General features: G+C 39.7%; 2 protein-coding genes across 2 annotated transcripts in view; one reads left to right on the top strand and one right to left on the bottom strand.

The window, feature by feature from the left end:
• Positions 1-6,436, bottom strand: part of mettl17 (methyltransferase like 17) — a 17,559-nt gene extending 11,123 nt beyond the window's left edge. The window contains exons 1-8 of the mRNA XM_047368158.1: positions 6,247-6,436; positions 4,334-4,475; positions 4,100-4,255; positions 3,587-3,674; positions 2,207-2,288; positions 2,048-2,121; positions 1,878-1,972; positions 1,731-1,801 (exon numbers count right to left, since the gene is read on the bottom strand). Of these exons, the coding sequence (XP_047224114.1) occupies positions 1,731-1,801; positions 1,878-1,972; positions 2,048-2,121; positions 2,207-2,288; positions 3,587-3,674; positions 4,100-4,255; positions 4,334-4,475; positions 6,247-6,315 (777 nt within the window). The 5' untranslated portion in view covers positions 6,316-6,436. The remainder of the gene's footprint in view (positions 1-1,730; positions 1,802-1,877; positions 1,973-2,047; positions 2,122-2,206; positions 2,289-3,586; positions 3,675-4,099; positions 4,256-4,333; positions 4,476-6,246) is intronic.
• A 358-nt stretch (positions 6,437-6,794) lies between these two features.
• parp2 (poly (ADP-ribose) polymerase 2) lies at positions 6,795-26,032 on the top strand. Its single transcript, XM_047368469.1, has 17 exons — positions 6,795-6,992; positions 8,264-8,473; positions 9,961-10,128; positions 10,293-10,363; positions 16,390-16,440; positions 16,815-16,911; positions 17,005-17,080; positions 17,155-17,257; positions 18,533-18,686; positions 18,774-18,912; positions 19,051-19,114; positions 19,216-19,350; positions 21,674-21,801; positions 21,919-22,018; positions 23,174-23,272; positions 23,438-23,562; positions 25,214-26,032. The coding sequence occupies exons 1-17, from the start codon at positions 6,920-6,922 to the stop codon at positions 25,371-25,373; spliced, it is 1,953 nt and encodes a 650-aa protein (XP_047224425.1). The 5' UTR covers positions 6,795-6,919; the 3' UTR covers positions 25,374-26,032.
• The last annotated feature ends 99 nt before the right edge of the window (positions 26,033-26,131 follow it).

Raw genomic sequence — 26,131 nt, 5'->3', positions numbered from 1 at the left:
GTGTGTATTTTAGGCCTTAATGATGAGCGCATATACATTCTTTGTACAGTTGAAGCAATTTTAGTCACTTTTAATTTAGGGCATGGTTACCAGAAGGCTCTGGTCTTATTGGACAGAGTCAAGAAATTAAACGGCCACGGTCCGTGTCTCAGAACTGAAACAGAGGTGCTTTTTAAACAATAGAAATGTCAAAAAACTACCTTAAATGTATTACCCTGAAACACTTTTTCCTATATGCTGTCATGAAATGTAAAAAATTAACAAGAAAACTCGGACTGGTTAATTCAAAGTAATGAAGCCTGTCAATCTTAAGGTTAAACAAGGGGTTTAACAGAATTTAACATGAACTAGCAGCTGCTAGCATAATTTATCTGAAATAAAGTGGACCTACTGGATTCAATTACAGGGGTTGGACAATGAAACTGAAACACCTGTCATTTTATTGTGGGAGGTTTCATGGCTAAATTGGACCAGCCTGGTAGCCAGTCTTCATTGATTGCACATTGCACCAGTAAGAGCAAAGTGTGAAGGTTCAATTAGCAGGGTAAGAGCACAGTTTTGCTCAAAATATTGAAATGCACACAACATTATGGGTGACATACCAGAGTTCAAAAGAGGACAAATTGTTGGTGCACGTCTTGCTGGCGCATCTGTGACCAAGACAGCAAGTCTTTATGATGTATCAAGACCCACGGTATCCAGGGTAATGTCAGCATACCACCAAGAAGGACGAACCACATCCAACAGGATTAACTGTGGACGCAAGAGGAAGCTGTCTGAAAGGGATGTTCAGGTGCTAACCCGGATTGTATCCAAAAAACATAAAACCACGGCTGCCCAAATCACGGCAGAATTAAATGTGCACCTCAACTCTCCTGTTTCCACCAGAACTGTCCGTCGGGAGCTCCACAGGGTCAATATACACGGCCGGGCTGCTATAGCCAAACCTTTGGTCACTCATGCCAATGCCAAACGTCGGTTTCAATGGTGCAAGGAGCGCAAATCTTGGGCTGTGGACAATGTGAAACATGTATTGTTCTCTAATGAGTCCACCTTTACTGTTTTCCCCACATCCAGGAGAGTTACGGTGTGGAGAAGCCCCAAAGAAGCGTACCACCCAGACTGTTGCATGCCCAGAGTGAAGCATGGGGGTGGATCAGTGATGGTTTGGGCTGCCATATCATATCATTCCCTTGGCCCAATACTTGTGCTAGATGGGCGCGTCACTGCCAAGGACTACCGAACCATTCTTGAGGACCATGTGCATCCAATGGTTCAAACATTGTATCCTGAAGGCGGTGCCGTGTATCAGGATGACAATGTACCAATACACACAGCAAGACTGGTGAAAGATTGGTTTGATGAACATGAAAGTGAAGTTGAACATCTCCCATGGCCTGCACAGTCACCAGATCTAAATATTATTGAGCCACTTTGGGGTGTTTTGGAGGAGCGAGTCAGGAAACGTTTTCCTCCACCAGTATCACATAGTGACCTGGCCACTATCCTGCAAGAAGAATGGCTTAAAATCCCTCTGACCACTGTGCAGGACTTGTATATGTCATTCCCAAGACGAATTGACGCTGTATTGGCCGCAAAAGGAGGCCCTACACCATACTAATACATTATTGTGGTCTAAAACCAGGTGTTTCAGTTTCATTGTCCAACCCCTATATATTTAATTTTCAGGAACTGTTGATTGTGATATTATGCTATTGCAATAAATGTACCTTAGGAGAGACGGGAAGAAACTGTCTGAAATAGACTTGTTTGAAGTGAGGTTCAGCTCTTTCATCATTCCCTGCACAAAACAAAGCACACTTATGCATAGTTCTTGCTTAAAAGGAGACAGTTTGTATTAAAATCCATCTGTGTACCTTTGAGAAGTCGTTCTGCCAAAATGTTCATTGGCGCAGAGCTGTCCACACACACCATCTCCTTCAAAGAGTCGCCCCAACACGAGTGTGACGCCCTGAGGAACGGACAGAGACTCATCACACTGTTTACATTTAATGCAAACGGACAAAGTCTGAATCTGACCACCAACCAGGCCACGGTTCCTAAGCCAGAACCAAAATCCAGGAGGGACTGAGGGGCAAATGAAGGATCTCGCTTCTTTATCTAAATAAAATCAACAAAAAAAGTAAAATATCAATTCAGGATTGATAGAAACAGCTACAGAAGGTGTGATCATCTCCACATCTACCTCATTAAGAGCTCTCCTGACTGCAGCATAGCCTCCAGCCAGCCGAGCCGCCATGTACACCACGCCCAGCTCTTCATCGTACCTGGAACGCAAGGTGGTCAGATATACCGTATTTTCTGCACTATAAGGCGCACTTAAAAACCTTTAATTTTTTCAAAAAATGACAGTGCGCCTTGTAATCCGGAGCGCCTTATATATGGATCAATTGGTTAATTGGTTGATCCATACTGGTTGTACACGGCGCTCTGTCAAAATGTTTCAGTACGACTGGTAAACTACAAAGCCGCACCGCTTGCAGCATTACGGCTACCGTAGTCAGGGGCGTCGCCGAAGTAATAGCGGTAAACACCTGTACTGTGCTTACTCCTAGTCCAACACCACTTGTGTGTGTATAACGTTTGAATGTACTGTTGCAGGAATTGCCTGAACTATATGTGATTAGAAGCTCAGTGTGTGGGGTGTATGTTTCGTGTGTGTGTATGGAAGATGTTGACATTACTCCTCCGGACAGAGGTGGCGCTGTGTGCTGCCGTAGCTGAGAATCAAGAGTGAAGGAGTGACGTCGGTATTATTGTGTGTGTGGGGTGGGTAGAGACGGCGACCGGAGCAGCAGTGTATGAGTCTGTAAGCCCTGTGTTTTTACGTGCTGCAAAGTCATTAAAAAGAACCCCGAATCTCGTCAACAACTCAGTGTTTTGATGCTGTTTCTTCATGCTCAACTCAGCAACGTATGAGTGAGGGAGTTAACCCCGAGGAAACTAGTAACTTCTGCCCTGGAGAAAGCGTCCCCCCTGTGTCATCAGACTACGGTCAGGGGACAGAAACAGGAAAGGTTAACAGTACTAACGTTTGATTTAGTGCATCAAACTGTTTCTTTTACGTGTTTACTGAATCAGGGAAAAGTTCCCTTTCACGTTTTAACTAACGTTTGATTTCAACTTCAACTTCATAGACTCCAATGCATTCCTAACGTGCGGTTGGCTCTATTCAATAGATTTCTATGTAGAGGAGACCTTACCATGAGAGTGAATGGAGTTATCAGAACGCTGGTTTGTAGTGTATTAATAAAGTTTGACTGACTGACTTATCTGACATTCTCTTTAGCACAGCTCCATCTAGTGGATGCATAACGCAACCCCAGTCAAACGTTTGACTGCAGTAGCTTCTATTCTATGCGCCTTATAATCCGGTGCGCCCTATATATGAAAACAGTTCTAAAATAGGCCATTCATTGAAGGTGCGCCTTATAATCCGGTGCGCCTTATAGTGCGGAAAATACGGTACTTATCCATTTAAGCAATGACATGTGGCTGCACTCCAACACATAACAAATCTACGCTTAAACCAAGCAGCATGCACAGTGAACCCATGTTGCGTTACTTTAGGGGAGTCCAGCGATATGTTGTTCTTCTGAGGTCCGACAAAACTTTCTTCCTGATGCGATCCTCCAGCACCTGCTCGTCAAAATCTGCAACATGATCACAGTTAATGTCTCCTCATCTCACACTTCTCAGACACAGTATTCCTACCCCTCAAACGTTTTGACACTATGTCATGGTAAAACCACAAATCTAAATGTTTATTTTTGGTATTTTATGTAAGTTTAAATGATTGTTTTCAACATTTTATAAAATAGAAATCCAAAACTTGTGCTGTGCATTTGTATTAAGCCCCTCTCAACTCCTGATAACTCAATTTTTTATTTATAAACATGTATTATTTTCTTTGACTTTATAATTTGCTCTTGTGAGCCAACCTATACTTTGTGTTGGTATAGCACCTAAAATACATTTGTGGAAGGAATGTCACAAAATATGGTAAAGTTCAAGGGGTATGATTATTTTTTTAAGGAACTGTGAGAGTTATCATCAAGAGATGCCCTAAATCTATCACCTCCAGTCTTCTGCATGGCTTTCTCCCAGAGTTCCTTCTCCATGCTCACAGCTTTCTGCCTCAGCGTCAAATCCTCGACCGCTCGCTTCCGGCTCCAAAGGATGTTTGTGAGCTTGTGAGTGCGCACTGCAAGTTGAGGCACCTGAGCTCCTATAGCTGGAGAGATGAGACTGATGTATTAGAAAGCAGTCCATCTATTTTCTGGATAAACAAGGCTGCAGCTGGTGAACTTACTGTGAATAATGGACTGTGCAGCCAACTGGAGCTCCTCGGGTAGTCGCACAGTCTTCAGATTGGTCACACCTGGGTGCTTCCTGTGAGGTTCGCCTTTCAGGAAATCCGACCCGGGCTGCGGTTGAGCTGCTGCACTCACACACTGAAGAGGGAAATTTTAAATTGATCTATTAAACACTTTAAAACTCTTAAAATTAACTCCATTAAATCCATACAATAGAGCTGCAATAGATTCATGTTGAGCTATTTATTTCATCGAGAAAATAAAGAAACATTTAGTTATCATAACTGCAGTTACAGATTTGTGGATATCTTTTGTCACCAAGGCTGCTTTGGGACTTTCTGACCACTCTCTGGTCCACCTCATCCCAACCTACAGGAAGAAATTAAAAGCTTCCAAACCTGTGGTTCGGACTGTTAAGAATTGGACTGATGAGTCAAAGCAGATGTTACAGGCCTGCTTTGACTGCACAGATTGGACTGTTTTTAAAACTTCAGGCACTGATTTAAACCAACTTATTGAGGTGGTGACATCATACATCAGTTTCTGTGAGGACATGTGTGTGCAGACCAAGACCTTCTGCACACACAACAACAATAAACCTTGGTTCACTTCTCATCTGAGGCAGCTGCATAGGGATAAGGAAGAGGCTCACAGAAGAAGAAACCCACCATCACAGGAGTAAATGACTACATGTCTGTCGCCCTGACGTCTGTGGTCATGAAATTCTTTGAGTGAGTGGTGTTGAAGCACCTGAAGGACATCACAGACCCCCTGCTGGACCACCTGCAGTTTGCCTACCAGGCAAATAGTTCAGCAGATGATGCGGTCAACTTGGGCCTCCACTTCATCCTGCAACACCTCGACCACCTAGGGATGTACGCCAGGATCCTGTTTGTGGACTTCAGCTCGGCCAATACTATCAACCCAGACATCCTCCACAAGAAGCTCACCCAGCACAAAGTCCCGGCCTCCACCTGTCAGTGAATCACCAGCTTCCTGAAGGACTGGCAGCAGCAGGTGAGGCTGGGGAGCATCTTCTCGCACAGAAACCATCAACACTGGGGTGTGTTCTCTCCCTACATCTCTTCTCCTTCAATACAAATGACTGCACCTCAGCGGGCCTGTCTGTGAAACTACTGAAGTTTGCAGATGAGACCACTGCTATTGGACTGATCCAAGACAGTGATGAGTCTGCATACAGTATCTGCTGGTACACTGGTGTACCAGCAGATACACCTGGAACTTAACCCACTCACGACTGTCGAGATGATGGTGGACTTTCGGAGACCACCACCCTGAACACCACTGTCTGCTGTGGACCACTTCCAGTTCCTAAGGACCACCATTTCTCGAAACCTGAGATTGTTCTCACACATAGACACTGTTTGAAAGAAGGCCCAGCAGAAACTGTACTTCCTGAGGCAACTCAAGAAGTTCAACCTTCCACAGGAGCTGCTGGTCATCTTCTACACTGCCATCATTCAGTCTGTCCTGTCTTCATCCATCTCTGTGGTTTGGCTCATCCACAAAACAGGACAGGTCCAGACTGCAACGAACAATCAGGGCTGCAGAGAGAATAATCAGGGCTGTCCTGGACAGAGATAAGCTCTGTATATATGTACATTTTAAAAAGACATTCTTTATTATTGAAAGCAAAGTGTGCCGGAGTCAAATTCCTTGTTTGTCTGTACAAACTTGGCAATAAAGCTATTATGATTCCGATCTACATTTAGCATTATATATTGTATAAACTGTTTCCATATAATGACTAGTGAGAACGAAGAGTAAATTCAACTAAATAAGATAAATGTCGCATTTAGTGTTAAAGGGGCAAATGTTTAAGTAATCCTTTCATCTGACCTCCACTGTAAAGAAGTTGCGTTCAATGACAGCCACTAACTGCACCCACCCTGAACATTATTTTAACCGCCGCCGCCCGCTGACAGAGAAAACAGGCTCCGTAGCTCCGTGCTGCCATGTCCTCGGTGTCACAAAGAAACTTCAACGCCGTAAAAAAAAAAAAACTTTAATCAACGCTTTTGTAAAGCACGCCGTGCAATAGCTGAGTCTCAACAAAACAAGTCCGATCAACCGCTAAAGAGGAACCCTTTAGCCAGAATATTTTGTTCCTACTCTAAAACAAATTTGAGGAGGGCTCACTCTTCTCTATATTTTTGAATAGGAGGCCTTTCGGTCCTCGACGCGGGCTGTCGCAGGTTCGAGTCCCGGCCGGTTGACGTTTAGTGAATGTCCCCCTCTCTCCACCCTTTGTTCTGTAAACTCATTTTCAGAAAATATGAGAAAAATAAAGGCTACGAGTGCCTGAAAAAGAAAAAAGTTGTTGGTTACGACATTTCTAGATCTAATTTCATACTTTTGAAGAAAAAAAAAAAAGATGCGGCGTTATTGTCATGGTAACTGTCTTGACAGTCGTGCCTATCTGCGGGGTGAGCCATCTTTGTCCTAAACAATCTTCTCTAGGATCACCAGGAAACAGCAGCAGGAAATAAAGTTGCCCGCTCTGCTTTATTGCTATCCTGTTTTTAATGCTTTAAAGCTAAAATATAAGACCAGGGAACACCATGAGGAGAACCAGAAGTTCAAGAAATAAGACTCAGAGCGCTGTAGGAAACGAGGAAGTGCAGACAAAGACAGGTTGGTATTAGTTTTTAGCTCCTATCCTAAGGAAGTCAACTGTTAGTTGGTGTTTAGCCCGTCAGACTGTCCAAACAACTCTAGACAGAGAACAGCCTAAGACACAGTATTTATTTAGACAACTGTCTTCACTGTGTGGATTCAGACAGAAATCAAACTACTTTATCCCTAAGGTTTTAATCATAACCGCTGCTGTCCCAATCACTGCACCACAAACCTAATATTGTTTTAGACAGAACAGGTAGAGTCGGTAAAATAGACTCGCTCATCCTTATTTTATCTATTAATACATTGCGACTTCGGATGTCATTGGGGAAATATGGCTGAAATTGGTAAATCTAATGATTTAAAAAAATATTAACCCTATAATAATGATATAATTTTTTTTCTTATTGACACGGCTGCTATGCAGTTTAGAAAAGCCTGAGTGTAATATTTAATTAAACGTTCACCAGAGCTGGATGAATATGTGGAAATAAATGCACATTAAGCCTTTATTCCCTACCTGGTTGCCTGATTGTTGAATCCATTTATAAAATCCTTCCATCCATCCCTTACCTCTCCCTATTCCTCTGTCCCTATATCTGCTAGTCCTTATGTCTCTCAGGGTTTCTACCCAGGCTGGAAAAGTATCTGTTTTGATTGAAATTGATTTATGAATTTTCCAGGTCTCAAAACGTATGAGTAAGTACTGAAAAATGTTTGTATTTAAAAGAGTTAATTCCTTATTCCAGTGTCTAAAGGTTGTACCTATCCATATTCTTATCGGTTCATTCAACAAATCATCCATCTTTCTACACACCCATTCATCTTCCTTGCAGTCTGTAGTTTTTTCAGGATCATTTTTTGAAAAGCCTTAGCATTGTAAAGAAGATCTACCATAAATTCATAATGATGTTTTATATTTAGACTTTCAAAGCGGGCTAAGAGGAGCGAGACCTGTGTAAGTTATAGTCTGGAAATGGATTTTGAGATTAAAATGTGTGGAATATTCTGGTCTAACTATTAGAATAAATGCCACAAACTCATTGTAAACTTGTGTTTATACAAAATTCCAAAAAGTTTTGAATTTTGTCAGTATTGAAATAAAGAAAATGAAACGACCTATTTAGTCAGATGTACCTTAAATGGACACCGCTAACATGTAGAAATAATCTTCAGAAGACTATGTTGTGCAATATTTTTTGTGTTTGGATTTTAGCAGAAAGCCTTAATTATAAATTAGTAAAATAAAGTGAGATGAACTCCAACCAGCTCTTGTTTGTGCTCAGTGTGGCAGTGGAAAGGAGATGACGGGCAGTGGGAACCGTACCCAGATGAAGCCTGCTCCGCGCTGGATGCTGCCACCTCATCGGGGAAGACGTCGGTCACTCTGACCCTTGGCGAAGGAAGGGACTATGACGTTGATCTGAAGAAAATGGTCCAGATTAATCCTGTGACAAAGTACAAGAGAAAGATTCGCTCTCAGAAAGCAGAACCAGGTGCAAAACCTTTTTTTTCCCCCAACAGGGAATCAGTTTAAGTTGTAGTTATGCTTAGTTGTGGGGTTCAAAATCTGAAGCCAAATTAGCAACACGTAAAGGTTAGAACAGTTATAATAATAATAACTAGAAGTTAATAGAAACTCTGACCAGTAATCAATGACTGAGATGTTTCTACAGACAGTGGTAGGGATTCATCCTGTAACCGATGGGTTGCCGGTTTGAAGCCTCGCTCTGTCCGTCTCAGTTGTTGTGCAAGACATTTCCTGCTGATGATGGTCAGAGGGCCTGGTGGCACCGATTGTATGGCAGCCTCACTTCTGTGAGTCTGCCTCAGGGCAGCTGTGGCTACAATGTAGCTCACCGCTGTCTGTGTGTGAATGCGTGAATGACTGATTGTAGTGTGAATCGCTTTGGGGTCTCAGGGGACTTGAGCAAGTGGAGGCCATTTCCCATTAACGATTCCCTGCTGTTTACAAAGAGGTTTATTTCTCTCGTCCTCTCTTCAAGATTGGAGAGGCAGGAATACGTGTCAGGTTAGTAATTTAAGCATGAGACAATGACTGAATATGGAAAAGCACCCCTACCCCTATTGTTTCTCTTCCAAATCTAGTGGGGTCTACTAGTAGACTAAAAGCGAAGCATAATGTTCTAAAATGTGATGGAATCAACACAATCAACACCAGTCCCCAGTACAAGAGGAACCGCTATATTACCATCATAAGTTTAGGTTGGTAATTAATAAAATGAAAGCAACCTTGTGCTGATGGCTGCTGGGGTCCAAAGGCCGAAGTTGGTACTGAAAGTGGTACTGTAGGTCCATAGGATGCTCTGGGCCATTTTCATTGCAAGATATGAGACACATAAGCTATGGTGCAAGACTTTAAACTTCCACAGCGTAGTGTTTGTTCAGTAAGGGGCAGATAATTTGATATATTTTCTCCACTCCATTTCAGTGGTCCAATAGAGAACCAAAGAGAGCAGAAGAGAGTAAATGAGACTCTGCAAGATTTAGAGCAATTGTCCAGATATCCCTCTCTTTGTTTGCTCCAAACTTGTGAAATATTATTGGAGAAGAGAAACTGTCCTGTTGGCAAAAGTGTGGGTCTGCACAGTGTCAGTAACTGGGAGGGAGACTGTACATACACTAGCCTTGATGCTCTGTTAGTTTTTTGTGTTTAAATGTTTGGATCATAGCAGCAAATTAGTTTTGCTTGAAATGTTCGAACACACACAGAGCATGAAAATATTAGGATGTCAGTTAGCTGATTTACCCAAAAAATAGATTTCATCCTCAACTGAACATCCAGAAAGAGCAGGATTTAGCTACCTAATGACAATCCTACCTTGTGTTTAAAGAAAGACTGAAAGTATTTCTTTTTTAATTTATCTTCCATTTAAATTACATAGAGTCTACATAGAGCATGTATTCTTGCAGCCAGTGGTGTGTTGAATTTAAGTCTGCTTTGTTCTGTTCTTGAATTAAGACATTTTTAATGAGGCCAGTGACAAGGTGGCAAAAAATGGAGATCCAGTTCAAGTTAAAGAGGAAGAGGAGGAGACAGTGGAGCAGCCGACAGCTAAGAGGAGAAGAGGACAAAGCAAGGCTGCAAGCAAAACCAAAGAAATGGCTAAAGAGGAAATAAAAACTGAGGGTAAGATGATTATATTTAATGTGTAACATATTACAAATGGGATATTTAACTGGAACTAATGCTGAAAAGATTATAAACTATTTTTAAACTTATGATTATTGGTTCTGTATTAAAATGCAGCCTCAGTTTGTCACACTGAATGTCTCTGTATGTTTGCTGACCAGAGGTGGTGAGGACAGTGGTGATGAAGGGCAGAGCTCCAGTGGACCCTGAGTGCAAAGCTAAATTTGGAAAGGTGCGTCTCCTGTTTCCACGCAAGATGTGAAGCTCCTGACTGTGGTCTGATACCTGTAGGGAACACGTCCGAAGCTTTAGTTTCCCTAGAGAGCAAAACAGTGTGGTGCGGATTCTCCTGAAGTCTGAGAAACATCCCACAAAAAATATTTAAAATGGTTGCTTTTTTTCAAATGGTTTGTTTGACCGTTTTCTGCATTTCTGTGCAGAAGTAAGAAACTATGTGTCTGTCGTGCACAAAAGTAAGTTTCTATCATCTAAAAATTTCATTGATATGTTTCAGGTAGCAACCACAGGAGGGCCATGTAAGAGAACATATATAAATTGCAAATGAAAGCTAGTGTTTGTCTAGAAAGCAACATCTACAAACGCCTTCCTCTGATTGTAGCAATATATTTACAGTGCCTTCCTCAAATATTGGCACCTCTGTTAGCAATGTGTAAGAATCCTTGATATAAGTAGTTGCTGGGGAGACTTTATGATTTGGTTCTACAGGATGGTTTGGATCCCATGATGAATCCTTTCAATTGTTCAGTCAGCTAGATTTTTGTTTAAGATTTCCTGGTATTTCAAAAACTTCACGATCCCATGTATTATAACATGGCTGCCAAGTATTTGGAACAGAGGCGTGCCCTCGGCACAACAGATCCTCCACCACACTGAAGGTCACACATGGTTTTTATGTTTGGCTCTCCCTGCAAGGGATGTACACTCCCTCAGTGTTTATGAGTAGACTATGTGTCACCATTCTGGTGTCTATCTGATAGTGTGTGTAATAGCAGGTGTCCAGCCCTGAATCTAAGTGTGGCCGCTGCAATCTAATCCCTCCTATTACAGTATGTACCACAATCAACCCAATGCACTAAACATCATGTCAAACTGTAGGCCACTGAAGATTATTATCCTATTCTAAGAAAAGTGAAAACATTAGCATTCATACTTTACCATTCTGGTGTGTGTGTGTGTGTGTGTGTGTGTGTGCGTGTGTGTGTGAAAGCTCATCTTTACGTAATAGTAAGTAAGTTTATTGCTAACAGTCCCCCTGATGAGGTGTCATTTAAAGGCACCTCACCATTTAAAACCAGTTAGCCCCAAAGCATTCAAAGTTAGAAGAAAAACACATTCCTGCCAGCCCTACTGGGCTTAATAAACTGCATATTGGACTTGCAACAACCACAAACCTTCCTGTAAATTATGATTTAAAACATTAACCCCATTTATCCAAAATAAATGTGTGAACATCTTTAAAACAGCATCCATTTATCCTTTGATGGTACTGAAAACTACCTTCTGTCACATTGGTTCCTGTTGAAGGAGGTTAACATAGAAATAATGAGGGGTCCCAGGTAAAGGCCCCGTTCATAAATCCACCCCGATATCATACGTAATTCACCTTCACGAACGAAAATCTTAATTTCCAGTTTTATTTTTCTCCTTTTCTTTTATTTTTTTGTTCCTCATCCCGTCTACCCTTATACACAGAAAACCGACACACAAACTTATGTTATAACACATATTACTCATGACATTACACATTCCATTCATTTCGACTCCGAATTTTATAGGTCCAATAGGCTCAACTTCTAAACATGAAAAACCCCTTTTGAACTGCTACTCATAAGCACTATTAAAAAAACATTCCTATGCCCAGAAGGAGTCATTTTGTCCTGACCATAAACAAATCTAGTTTGAAGTTAACTGGTGATAGTTAATACGCCCATTAGTTTAATCATATGTCCTACTTCTTTCCTCTTTGATTTTTGTACCACCAGGTTCCAAAGCAGAGACCTTCTTTCAGATTTACTGGCACACGCTCCTTTAAACTCAATTAAAGTTTTTATTATTTACTCCTTTATCACGTTTGAAGTAACCAAGCCCCTTAGTCCAAAGATATCCAACTGAACCTATTTGCATGTACTTCCTCAGGTGCTTTCTGATTTCTCCGAGGTTTCTTTTAGAGGAAGGCTCTCCCTTAGTTTGTTTCTCATCCAACCAAACCTTCACACTGTATGTGGTGGAGCTTTCCACTTTTCCAATCCACCTGGAGTCCTTCCAAGATCTGTGGAACACCTTTCTGTATATCCACTCTCCAGGGGCAATCTGTTCCAGAGTCTCTCCCTTTTTTGCTCTTTGTTTGGTGCCTCTTGTGTGTTATGAGACAAAAACTTCACAGCAGATTACAATTGTTGAACGTAACATATTAATTCCTCCCTCTGTGAATCCAGCTTGGGTGCACAGTTCTTCCTGTCAGTAGCTCATGTGGTGCTAAACCCATGCGTTCAGTGGGTGATGATCTCATAGAAAACAACACCAAGGCAGCACATCTAGCCATGTCATGTTGGTATCAGCACAAACTTTAGCCAATTGTTCTTTGTGCGTTCAGCTTTCTGAACCTACCTGGTGAAAGTGTCAACTGTTATAAAAAAGATAATCTATTAGATTCATCCTCTCACCTTTAACCAGAATCATACTTATTTTCGACCAAATCAATTGATAATTTATTGTTATTAAATCCCTAGTCAGTGCTAGAAATGTCCAAACCGTTAATTTCCATAATAATTTTTGAAATCATCCCCAGCACAAAATAATCTCATCATTTTCCATGAAGTTGTCTAGTTTTTTTCTTTTTTGGACAAACAACTTTTCAAGCCTGTTAGTAATGTGATTACATCCTAAATTAATTCATATTTAAGCCTGCCACAATTAACCTATTTATACATAAATAGTCTGTGCAATTGTTTTTCATGTCATCGATTAAATCAAATGTATCATTTACTGCACCTACTACTTTCAGTGAAAAGCCAAGTCTTAAATATAGGGCATTATTTTTAATCAGGTCAGAAGGCAATGGTTTGTGAATTCTTCTTGAAATTATAGAGAGGTAACAGCATTTGTCCTCCTATCTGTATGCCTTTAAGGGGTAACAGTTTAGCCAAGTTTAATCACATATTATTTGTTGTGAGGTTTTTGAAAATCTCAACTATTGGATTCGGACAAAGCTAAAGGTTAGCTGGTTGTGCTGGAAGCCTAAATCTTAATATCATCTGTAAGCTTGTTGCCTTAAAATTGTCACATTATCGTTCTGTAGAATGTTTTTCCCTTCCGGTTCATAAAGGACTTTTTACACGACGGATGCTGCAAATTCCATAACACACAGAAGTTGTTTTATGTCAGCACTAAACTTCATCGTCTCAATGCTGTATATAATGGTCTCTGTAGATTCATTTTTTGCTGTGTCTAATTAAGACTCAACACTGCCTCATGCATGATTCCTTGAACTGGTTAGCTCTCTAGGTCAGAAGAAAACTTCAGTGGTTATGTACTTGTACATGTATCTGTTTCCTAATTATTTTTCCATTAAAAACAATATTTTAATCCCATTTTGTTCCGAATATTGCTCGAGAAATACTGATTAGTTGTCTTTTTGCTTCCTGCAACAATAATTTAAGGAAATAAATTTTGCTTTGTGCATTTCAGTTTAGTTCTATCAGCTTGGAATAATTTACCTCCCTCTTTCATGAACCCCTGTTCATAATTCGAAGTTGTCTTTAGTTGCTTCTTGTAAAACATTCTGCTCTTGCCTTCAATAAGAACAAAGATTAATTTATTCTGGACTGAATCCTAACAGGAATGTGCATAGTTCTCTGTATCAGTATGTGTTGCCTTATTTTGTGTGTTAAAGTACCATGCCGTGTATTGTGAGTGGTTGTGAGTATGTGTGTGTTAAAATGCATGATTTGTATTACTGTTGTGTAGTTCAAGGGGTTGCCCTTGAAGTTTGCTTCCTACAAACATTTTCGTCTGGCCGTGATAAAACTGTTCTCTGTTAATCATCTGGTTTCATAACAGTTCGAGTTTTATCCATCTGCAAAATTGTAATGACTCTGGATGTTTTTATTCAATTTTAGCCTTATTTAGTTGTATCTGCGTTTTCCCAGTGCAGTTAGTCCTTAATTTTTTAAGAGTGGCGTAGCTAGGCTTTATTAGTTGCTATTATTTTATCGTCTTTCATATCTCAATTAGTCTGGTTTTAGGTGCAGGATTCAAAAAGGGTCAGAGTATGGTATTTATTAAATTGTGAATATAAGTGTTAAATCTCAAACCTTAGATACCATTTTCAAAATCTGGTTCCCCTTTCCACATCAGTTTACAAGGCTGAATAAAATTGATAAACGCTAAAATGAAGGGCATATATCTTATAAACTTAGTTTATCTTCGTCAGTTTTATAAACACCATATAATTTTAAATATAATACGCCTGTCCAGTAATTCTGTTAAAGCGTGCATTTCATTTTGTGTTGAATTTGAATCTAATTTGATCATTCTGAACCTGACTGGAAAAAGTTTAAATCTTTGTTAATCAAAATCATTTTTTGAGGGGTCAAATTGTCCCTGTCTGGACTTTTGTTTTACCATAAAGAATATTATAATGATACTGTTGAGGATCAGACCTGCTTTTGTTGTCTCTAATTGTTATTGTGACAACCCTGAGTTGGCATAAAGACAAGTCCTCATTTAATAATGAATGCTGGGCATCAGACAGTTTAAAATGTTTTTACCCTTTAAGCAGGCGGTCCATGGGCCAGGATCTTGTTAATCTCTTTGCAACTGCTCCCCAGATCTGAAAAACTCAAAACCCCAATTAGTCTTAGATCAGGAAACATTGTAAATTCAATTTATCATGCCACATATACCCTAAGTTTTAATTAGCATGAAACAGTCATTCATTCCACATAAATGTACAGATGAAATGGAAAGACATTGGCCACATAAAAGTTCAGTTAAGCTGTAAATACCAAATTCGAATAAAAATCTCTGCTACACCATGTATTGTGTCAGCAATGCTGTATTCAATCTTATCTTGTTTCAACTTAGGATCCTGTTTAAAAATAAGTGTGCACAACTTTTTAAGGCATCTTTGTGGGTAATGCTCGCTAATATACTTTTTCTCCCTGTTTCCCATGCTTGCTAAGCAGGGAACTCATTTACTGGTGATATCTAGTCATTCTTCCGCTTCTTCCTGGTCCAAATGAGAGCTTAGTTCTTTGTCTCTCAGACACCAAACTTATTCACAGAGTTTATTCAGTGAGCTAGCGTCTGTTAGCTTAGCATCAAGCAGTTCCCCCCCATGCTACTTCTGCTAGCTCACTGTTATCGACTCAAACACATTCACACTGGCCAGTTGATGTTACACTTTTATATTTACACAGCTGTTGACTCAGAAAAGGGAGCCAGCAGCTTTTCGACTTTTTGTGAAAAATCATGAGAGCCATTGAAACTCAAGACTCCCCTCGGCGGTGCTTTCGAACTCTTTAAGGGGGCCCAGGACCCTTTTAAACCTTAGCCAAGGATGCGCATCTTACCCTGCGTGTTTACTTACAAGGAAGCAAGCGGCTTTTAGGACTTTTAAGAAGCCCATGGAGCCACTGAAACCTAATATTTCCCCTCGGCGGTGCTTTCGAGCTCTTTAAGAAAGCACAGGGCCCGTTTAAACTGTAGCCGAGTATTCATGCCTCACTCAGGGAGGTAGCTTTTATATTGCGTGCAAGGGAAAGTTGTCTTGCCTTGCCTTGCATGCAATTAAGGAGCTTCAAACCTTCTCCCTTAGACTATAATATTGTCAGATGGCCGGACCTCTCCTTCCCAAATTCGCACCGCTATAGTCGGACAACTTTCCCACACGTCTTATGTTCTTCTTTTGTTTTCTCAAAATCTCACTACAAACGTTTCTGAACCATTTCTTTGCCTACAAAAATCCAGCTCACTCAGAATCAACAGGAAAAAAGCTCCTTGTAACAAACTCAAGGTAACTGACAAGTTATAAAAAAGAAATAAAATGTATCAGGAAACTGACGGTTGTATGATTTAGAATAAAAACAGATTTCAGCCTGGGAATTAATAAATATACCTACACATATATTCATAGCAAAATATGTTACACAAAACAAAACATTTTAAAACAAATTTTTGCCAATCAGTTTATAAACATTCAGTCTTCTTAAAAATGTCTTTGGATCTTTCTTTCAGGCTCATGTTTATAGTGAAGGAAGTGATGTGTACGACGTGATGCTGAATCAGGTACAACAAACCTTATTAACTTTTGTTATGTGTTTTAACCCGAATCGGTTGAAATCTGAGTTGGCCAATCGGACCTCAGCTGAAAACCATAAATCAGCCAATTAGACCCTGATTGGTAGATTTGTACTTTTTAACAAATTAAAGGCTAAACTTCACACATACCTGACAAAAGGTTACTAATGATTTGAAGCAGTAATTTAGACAATTTCTACCATGTGTTCTTGGTGTTATACCAAGTTTTGAAAGAAAGAAAGAAACCCAGCTTTGGCACTGTTTCTTTTTTTTATTTGAATAACTGAAACCCTTTGATTTTTATTTTATTATTATTTTATTTGCTAGTTTTACTCGCTGTTGTTTTCCGTGTTACTCTGCAGACCAACCTTCAGTTCAACAACAACAAATACTACCTGATCCAGCTGCTGGAGGACGACGGCTTCAAGGTTTACAGTGTCTGGATGAGATGGGGCAGAGGTGAGTTCGTCGTCGACCCGACGGTCCGGTGTCATTAAGGAAAACAGATGAAACTCATTGATGTCACCGCTTTCATTTCTGGTGTTTCCACAGTGGGTAAAGTGGGTCAAAACAGCCTCGTATGCTACGGAGGAGATCTTCCTAAGGCCAAAAACATGTTCAAGAAAAAGTGAGATTATCTGAGTGACAAAAGGTTTTCCAGAAGCTTTGGAGAATACTGTTTCGAGTGAATCTTTGCTGCAGGTTCTTGGACAAGACAAACAACGAGTGGGATCGCAGGGAGAGTTTTGAAAAAGAAGATGGAAAATATGACATGGTGTTCATGGACTACAGTGCTAATGAAAAGGTACGTTTGGAGAAGATGTTGGGCTCAGATTTTGTGTCTCTCTAGGGTTTTTATGCAGCCTAAGCTTGTGAGTCTGAATATTTGAGTTAAGTAGCTACATGCCCATTTCTACAACTTCACAGAGTTTTACTGATAAAGTTCACAAACTCAGGGTTCTTATCCAGTCTGGAAAAGCATCTGATTTGATCTTTTTTTTCCCCAGATCTAGATAAGAATTGAAAAACTAAATAACAATATTTGAAAGTATTTTTTTTCTAGACTTTATCCCTTATCCTATTAGATGTTTTGTCTTTCCCTAGCTCCTTCCTTCTTTGTGCATTTTCTGTCCTTGTGTCTTTTCTTCCTCTCATTCTTTCTTTCCTTCTCCATCGTCGTTTTTTTCTTTCCTTCCTTTCTTCCTTGTGACATGACTTCTTTTATTGTCTTTTCTTCCTTCCTTCTTTCTTTGTATCCTTGTGTACCAAAGTCCTTCCCTATGTCCAGTGTCCATTCTTCCTTGTATCCTTCCTTTGTTTGTTCCTTATTTTCTTGTCTTCTTCCTCCATTTCTCCCTCCTGTTTTTCCTTTATTCAGTCCTTCCTCTACTCTTATGTCCTTCCTTCCTTGCATCCTACCTCCCTTCCTTCTTCCCTTCCTTGCATCCTACCTCCATTCCTTCTTCTCTTCCTTGCATCCTACCTCCATTCCTTCTTTCCTTCCTTCCTTCCTTCCTTGCATCCTACCTCCATTCCTTTCTTCCTTGCGTCTTACCTCTCTTCCATGCATCTTACCCTTCTCCCTTCCTTCCTTCCTTCTTTCCTTCCTCCCTTCCTTCCTCTTTCCTTCCTTCCTTGCTTCCTTGCATCCTACCTCCATTCCTTCCTCCCTTCCTTTTCTCCTCCCTTCCTCGCATCCTACCCTCCATTCTTTCCTTCCTTGTGTCCTAAATTCCTACCTTCCTTCCTTCTTTCTTTGTGTCCTACCTCCCTTCCTTGCGACCTACCTCCATTTTTCCTTCCTGACCTCTTCCATATTTTAAACCTGCCCACTCTGGGAATATCTGCCATAAACTCACTATAAACTTCAGAAATTCATATTTTAAAATGAACGTATGGGACTAAGAGCAAATCCGAGTCAGAAAAAGAACATTTTAAATAGAAAAGCTGTAGGAACCCTGTGAATTAAAATCAAATTTGATGATGCAACAGAACCATGTGCACATTAATAGTGTGCACAGGTTCAGAAACCAAATAGTCAGTCTAAACTATATAAAACAAACCTCTTTGTTCCTTCCAGGAGGAGAACACAACCACTGTCGACACTGCCCCCAAAAAGCAGCTCTCCAAGCTGGATGCAAAAGTTCAGTCTCTCCTCGAACTTATCTGTGACCTGAAAGCCATGGAGGAGTGTGTGCTGGAGATGAAGTTTGACACCAAAAAAGCTCCTCTTGGTTAGTCAGGGTTGAAAAAAATAACTAAATCAAAGTTAAAACGCCCTAGAATGGGTTATTAAACACTCTTAATCTTCCTGCCTGCAGGAAAGCTGACCTCAGAGCAGATCCGTGCAGGATATGCAGCACTGAAGAGAATTGAGTCATGCTTGAAGAAAAAGGGAAGCCGTCGGGATCTGCTGGAAGCCTGTAACCAGTTTTACACCCGAATCCCGCATGACTTTGGGTAAGAAGTATGAAATAATAGACATTTTGTCTATCTTTTTTTTATTTTTATTGTAACTCTTGCCACGTGCCTCTTGGAGAGAGTGAGGCTTTACCAGGTTAAATACTTGTTGTTTAACAGAAGAAAATAACTTTCCAGGTTGAAAACTCCCCCATTGATTCAAACAGAAGATGAGCTGAAGGAAAAAATTGCTCTGCTGGAGGTAAAATATTCCAGTTTTGTCATTGATTTTTCAGCCTATTCTGCCTCACCATACCAACTATATACATGATTGTGTCTAATGTTCGCTGTTTTGCTTTTAAGGCACTGTGTGAGATCCAGATTGCTGTGAAAATGGCCCAGTCAAATGCAGACAGTGACGAGCATCCTTTGGACCGACAGTACCACTCCCTGCAGTGCCAACTGCAGCCTTTGGACTCCAGCTGCCATGAGTTTAAGGTGGGTTTAATTTGAGGAAACACCCTAAACTTATCAAGGTCCATGAGTGCCACAGTCCAGAAAATGAATAAATTGTTCATTTGTTTCACAATATAAGTATAATTTGATTTTAATATATTAAATACATTTTCCTCTAATTCTCTGAATGTGGCATTTATCAATAAAATACTGATCCATCTTAGTCAGCAGGGGGCGTTATCGCTGCTATAGGAAAAGGTGATTGCTGCCCAGATTCAGCGTTCAGTTATGTCTATATGTTAATTTAATACTTTATAAATTTCCACATTCAATTGTTTGATTATGTTTTTATGAATTACGCATTTAAGTAATGTCTTAAAATACATTTTTAATTTAATGTATTTATGACTAATGTTCAGTAGATATTTGCATAGATCCCATTCTACATCGAGCATAAATAGCAGTTTTAGTACAGAGTGCCACAGTCTGCTCCCACCATATGTGCAGACTTTTATGTTTTAAGTCATGTTTTGCAGGGGACTTTAACATTTATTTCATTCAATAACATGAAAATCATCATCGTTCTGGTTACTAGTGCAGTCATGATCAAAGATTGTTTGTTTTTTTTCTGCCTTTTTCTGCATTTGTTCAACCAGAATAATCCAACTTCATCCCCTTGTCTTGTAAAATATTAACAGATATTGAAAAGGTAAACTGTCCAGCGATGAGGTGGTAATCTATTTTAATTGTTCTGTGCACTTTTACTGACTAAAGAGACTCAAACTGAAGTCTTTAAACATTCTGAAGCAAAGCAAAAAAAAAATTATAATTTAATTACTTGACTGTAAACAATACAACCATGGGCTTTGTGTTGTTTGAGAGGCAGAAATGTGCTTGATTTACCTCTAAACATTGATAAAAAGGAATAAAAGATGTTATGACTATGAATCTGAAAATATTATTTGATATTTAATATTAATAATTTAATATTTTATCAAATAATATTTGGGTCTGTTAAGGGTTGTCCTGTGAATACCAGCCCAATAAGGCGATGGTATTAGGACAAAATAGAAAGGTGTGAGACGAGCTCTGACATTATTGAACAGCATAAACTCTGCACATATATGGAATGAATTCACAATTTCTTAAAATACAAGAATTAATTAAGAAAAATAAGTCAACTCAAAGTCAAACATATTTCAATCAACAAACTCTTTACTATGTTAAAACAGTCCAACTAAACTACCAAGCAGAATTAAAGAATAATCAAGACTAATGGGCTATGTACAATATAAGCAAGTTGATTAAAGATGATTGATAATCATGATCAAAATAGTGATGCAACATTACCATGCAATGTTTATGTTTGAAAACCAAGGATTATCTTGAAGAATCTGGAAGTGAAGTTAAGTTAGTCTTGGAACTAACTTAGACAATAATCAGCAAATGTTTAGACAACCATTCACAATGCAAGATCAGATAAAATATTATTTTAATAAAATAATGTTTTAAGAATGATCTGCTGAATAAAACCAACCTTCTGGATGACTAATTCTCAACGGTGTTTAATTAGCTGCCTTTATTTATTGAAATAATATTTAAAGAAATATTATTAAGGGAATATTTTGGGGGCGGCTCGCTGTCGGGCGGACCAAGCTGCACGTTACCATGGTGATGCGGTCCTCCTTCAGATCGGGAAAGTGCTTCACTCGGCTTCGTAGAGACAGCGTCTCTACTGGGGACTTCTCTGGAACACCGTTTGCTTCTGCAGGCCTCAGAGAGAAAGTCAAGCAAAATGCTTATACCTTAATTTCCCCTTTTTATGAATGAATACCGGGTACAGAAACAGTAATTCATCCGTACTTTACTCAGTGCATATGAACGTGTGATCTTATGACACTCTCGGATCCAGTTGAAGAGTTTGTCTGTTTGCCAGCAAAGAGACATTAGCGCGCTGTGCCTCCCCCGTCCCGATGATCACCGGTGTGGAAGAAATCGAACCATTGGAAAGGTGGGGGTTTTATACGGGCAGTGGCATCATGGGAAGTCCGCTGTTCCTGAAAAGTTAGTAAAGTTTGTTGTTTCCATGGCTGTGGGTTCCAACAAAGATGACAAGACGGCTGTTATTTATTGTAGATGAGGAAATGAATATAAGGGATAGGGAAGGATCTTGTTTATTTCAGTTTAGATCTTCTTTAGATATTTTATCCTTTTGGAAAAGATGCTAATTTTAAACATCAGTTACATGTTGTGTCTTCAGTCATCTCAGGGGAGAAGAAACTTGCTGAATTTGGTCAAGGACCATCCAGCGTCCATTAATAGCACCTTATCTCCATTTCATCTGTTTCCTCCTCTCTGTGCAAAGGTGATAGAAAAGTACCTGCAGTCCACTCACGCCCCCACTCACTGTGACTACACAATGAAGGTCCTTGACATCTTCTCAGTGGACAGAGGCGGGGAGAGCAACAACTTCCTCTCACACTTGCATAACAGGTGGGTACAACCAGAACGCTAGTTAGTTCGGGGTTTTTAATTGGATTCATTTATATAAAGAAGATGTCAATGGAGGTAAAGTAGCCCTTTGTTTATGTGGGTTTGTGTTTTTACCAGGACTCTGCTGTGGCACGGCTCCCGTCTGTCTAACTGGGTCGGCATTCTCAGTAGGGGGCTCCGAGTGGCCCCGCCTGAGGCCCCTGTCACTGGTTATATGGTACGAAGGAGTATTTTTAGAAGGTCTTTGGATTTATCTTGTTGTTTTAGGAAAAATGCCTGCTGAATAATTTATGGTATAAAAGATTCAGCCTGAATCATGCAAAACAAAACTCAGATTATTTCTTTAGCACATTAAAACTATTAATGTGAGCAATGAAAAGAGTAAATATACTGTTACAGTAATACATCTCAATAGTAAAAGGAACAAATAATTTGGATTTTTTGTCAGGATTTCTCCATGTTTTCTGAAGTTCATGGTTCTCACTGAGCCTGGAAAAATCTAAACATTTTTATTTTTATTTAATTTTAATTCGGTATTTTCCAGATCTGAATAAGATAATAGAAAAAGAAAACAATAGAATGGAAAAATATTTTTATTTCCAGACTTTATTCTCCATTATATTGTTTAAATCACTTTTTCTTCAATGCTTCCTTCCATGTGTCCTTTCTCCCTCTGTCCAACCATTCCTGCTTTTTTCCTCCCTTGTTTTCTTGCTTTCTTTTCCCTTCATTTCTTTCAATCCTTGTGTCAAACCTCCTTGTCTTCCCATCGTTTCTCCAGTCTTTCCTTCTTTTCTTTCTTCTGTCATTCCTTAAATCCATCCATCCTTCCTTCCTTCCTTTTTGTCCTTCTTTTCTGCCTTGTGTCTTACTCCCTTTCCCCCATCCTTCCTTTCTTTTGTCATTCCTCCTTTCCTTTGTTTCAGTCTTTGTGTCCTCTTTTTTCTTTTTTTTTTCCAGCTTGTGCCAGGTGCTGATGAGCTGGCACAAGCCTTTTTGAAGCCTTTCAACCTTTTTGAAAACCAAACTTAAGCAATATCTTAGTGTTCAAAACAATCAAAGCGCAGAGGTGCTGAAAAATATGAAAAAGGAAAATACATTTTTCTGTGGAGTGGGATGGTGTCCAAGTTAAATATGAGCTAATTCTGAGCAGGCATCAATACGTTCACGAAATAAATATGCATCTGGAAAATATTGCAAATCTAATCAGATTTGTTGCTTTGATTCTAAACAGAACAATGAATTGTTTTAACATCCAAAAGCCAATTTCATTTAAGATGGCACACATGTCCAGAAGAAAAGGACACTTTTCCCTTCTCAAACCTTAAATCTATTGAAAAAATAACACAACGTTCTGCTCCTCCTCTTTTAGTTTGGTAAAGGGATCTACTTTGCAGACATGTCGTCAAAAAGTGCCAACTACTGTTTTGCCAACCTGAGCAACCATGTTGGGCTGCTGCTGCTGAGTGAGGTGAGTAAACGCGTTTACAGAAGGTGAAACATGTCATTCTGGAAGAGGATTGGTTCTCCAGAACTGTATTAATATTAGTCAGTCTTGTCTTTGCATGACATCGCCTGGATGTTTTGCCCACATATTAAACCCAGCAGTCATACGTGTCAACATGTTTGTCTTCAGGTCGCTCTGGGAGACTGCAATGAGCTGCTGGACGCCGACTACGAGGCCCATAAGCTGCCTGCAGGAAAGCACAGCACCAAGGGCCTGGGTCAGACTGGACCCGACCCGAAAAACGCCGTCACCCTGTTAGTCTCTTCACAGCTATACAGTAGACCAATCAAACTTAAATTCTGCCATCATACCAAGAAAATTACACCGTCAGTTTTTCGCTGTCTTTGTGTGTGATTCTGAGTCAAAACACACTCAGCCACTAATGTTCTGACCTCGCTTCACTTTAGATCCCCCCCTCTTGTGCTGCTTTCCTTCTGCAGCGTTCCCAAAATTCATGTCAGCAGGCCTTTCAGAAAGTCGGCCAACATTTGTGAATCTTCATACTGTATGAAGACTCCTCTATGATGTTAAAAATCAGCCAAGGTGTGGACGGTCTGTGCTGTAGGGTCATGTATGATGTGGCTGGGAAGAATCTGAGGAAGTGCTGGTGGAGCCGGCCACGCTGTGACAGCATCGTAATATTAACAGCCTTCTCTATCTTTTCATCACCACAATGTTCCCCATGTTAACAACTTTGATCTCTACTTGTAGAACATATTCAACGCCTTAAATCTTTCAATATATGATGTTGCACAACCTCAGATTCAGTGTATTGTGATGTAATTTTATGGGACGGACCAACATAAAGTAGTGCATAATTGTGAAGTGGAAGAAAAATGAGACCCGGTTACCTCATTGTTTGTAAACAAAACTCTGAAAAGTGTGCTGTGGATCTGTACTTAGCCCAGTGAGTCACTACTTTGTAGAACCACTATTTGCTGCAACTACAACTGAAAGTCTTTCAGGGTCTGTCTCCACCAGCTTAGTACATCTAGAGTCTGAAATGTTCGTACATTTTTCTTTGCCAAGTAAAATGTATGGCTCAACCTGCCAAATTACAGAAAGGCTCAAGGGGTAAGAATAGTATTGTAGGGCACTCCCTCTTCAGTATATCGTGCAGCTCTAATCCCGATTGATTTCTAGAGTCATGCAAGAGCAGGATTTAGTGAATGTATGTAGCTGGATTATTGTGGGAAGCTGCTGCCGACGTATAGAGCATCTTAGGGATGCAGAAAATAGCAGGAAAATAAATTGCCATAAATTATCCTCGTCCTAATAGGTTGTGGGAAGCATTTTGAAAGGTTCTGGTTTAATATTTATATAATTCTGTTTAAAATAGGGTGCGTGCTTTGACTGTGACCTGCAGCTTAACTGACTGTGAAGCAAAACTTTGATTTCCCAGGACTTAGTATTTGCAGCTAATCTGTATAAATACGGAGAAAATCCAACATGAAACGTTTAAGTGATAAATTTTTTTTTTTTTGTTACATTTTAGACAAAATAATTAATCAACAAAGTATTATGACTTAATAAAGGCCGTTTTCCTACCTATTTAAATAAATGCTTTATTACACTGTATTTAGGGTGAAAACGAATTCATCAGTGATATAAGGCAACTTCTGTTTAATGTTGTGTCTTTAATTTGCACGCTGTCTGTTTAGAAAGTTAAGATGATAATTCATTGGTTGTTGCATTAGCACCTTTTTGAAAAAAAATAAAAAATCCAAACTTTACAAATTAGAGGAAATAACGAGAGAATAATTGTGAATTTCTCATCATCAGAGCAGCTTTTCTATGAAAATAAAACAAAATAATTATAATTACAGGAAACTTGTATGTAATGTGTCTAAACCAATAAGCTCTTTTTTCCATCTGACTTCCTGTCGATATTTCTTCCTCCCTCAGGAATGGAGTGACGGTTCCGATGGGTCCTGGTGTTAAAACGGGCGTTTTTAACCCGAACGGTTACAATCTACTCTACAACGAGTACATCGTTTACAACCCAGCTCAGACTCGGATGAGGTACCTGCTGCGGATCCAGTTCAACTACTCCTCACTGTGGTGAGAAACGACCTGAGGAGGTCCAGTCCGGATAAAAAAAGGATTTATCCCAAACTGAACATCTTTCAAGATTAAATTATAATCTTATTGGTTGTACATTTTATTAACAGAATGTTTAGCGGAATAATTTCCTGATTAACTCCTTGGTCAAAGGGTTCCATATTTTAAAAGCAACTCCTTAGTTTTGAAGAAAACAAAACCCTCGCAACAATTAACTAAATATATACCCGATCTTATAGAAAGAACCCCAATCAATTCCTCGTTAAACCATTTAAGGACTTCCTAAATGATTGCAACAGTTGACACAGGAGCCTTTCTACTCTGGAGGTGTCATTGAAATTTCTAAAAAGTCTTGAAAGCCTTAAAGGTCAGGAGCTGACAGATCTGATGGTTAAAACAGCTCAGCTTGGATGTAAAAGGTTAAATTATCCAAGCAGCAAAAACATCCCACCTATAACCTTTTCTGCTGTTAGGTTTCGTTGGTTGTTCCTCTCACATCCCTGTTCTTCTGGAGTCAGACTTACTTCCTGTTAAGTAGAGCCAAACTTCATTTTTTTTTACACGAGATGAAGGCTGTCTGAGATGAAAAAAAACTTTTTTGCACTAGAATTTCATCCAATTTCTTAATTGTCATATTTGTAATAAAAGCAGTTTTTTTTACCATCCTGCTTTGTTTTTTGTGCTCTCTAAAACACAGGTTACCTCTGTGATACACTGGTGGAAATAAGTCATTTATTCATGAACTGCTCTAGACAATATGGA

Source organism: Girardinichthys multiradiatus, chromosome 6 (genome assembly GCF_021462225.1).
Source record: "Girardinichthys multiradiatus isolate DD_20200921_A chromosome 6, DD_fGirMul_XY1, whole genome shotgun sequence".
In the NCBI taxonomy this organism is placed as follows: domain Eukaryota; kingdom Metazoa; phylum Chordata; class Actinopteri; order Cyprinodontiformes; family Goodeidae; genus Girardinichthys; species Girardinichthys multiradiatus.
Note: the sequence above shows the minus strand (reverse complement) of the source record. Positions and strands in the feature narration are given on the sequence as shown.

What these genes read in the sequence shown, in the direction of transcription:
- parp2 (XM_047368469.1), top strand. Translation starts at nt 6,920, where the DNA reads ATGAGGAGAACCAGAAGTTCAAGAAATAAGACTCAGAGCGCTGTAGGA. An exon ending in GCAAAGCTAAATTTGGAAAG is followed by an intron (nt 10,364 to 16,389) that starts GTGCGTCTCCTG and finishes TCTTTCTTTCAG; the next exon opens with GCTCATGTTTATAGTGAAGG. An exon ending in AAAAAATTGCTCTGCTGGAG is followed by an intron (nt 19,115 to 19,215) that starts GTAAAATATTCC and finishes TTTGCTTTTAAG; the next exon opens with GCACTGTGTGAGATCCAGAT.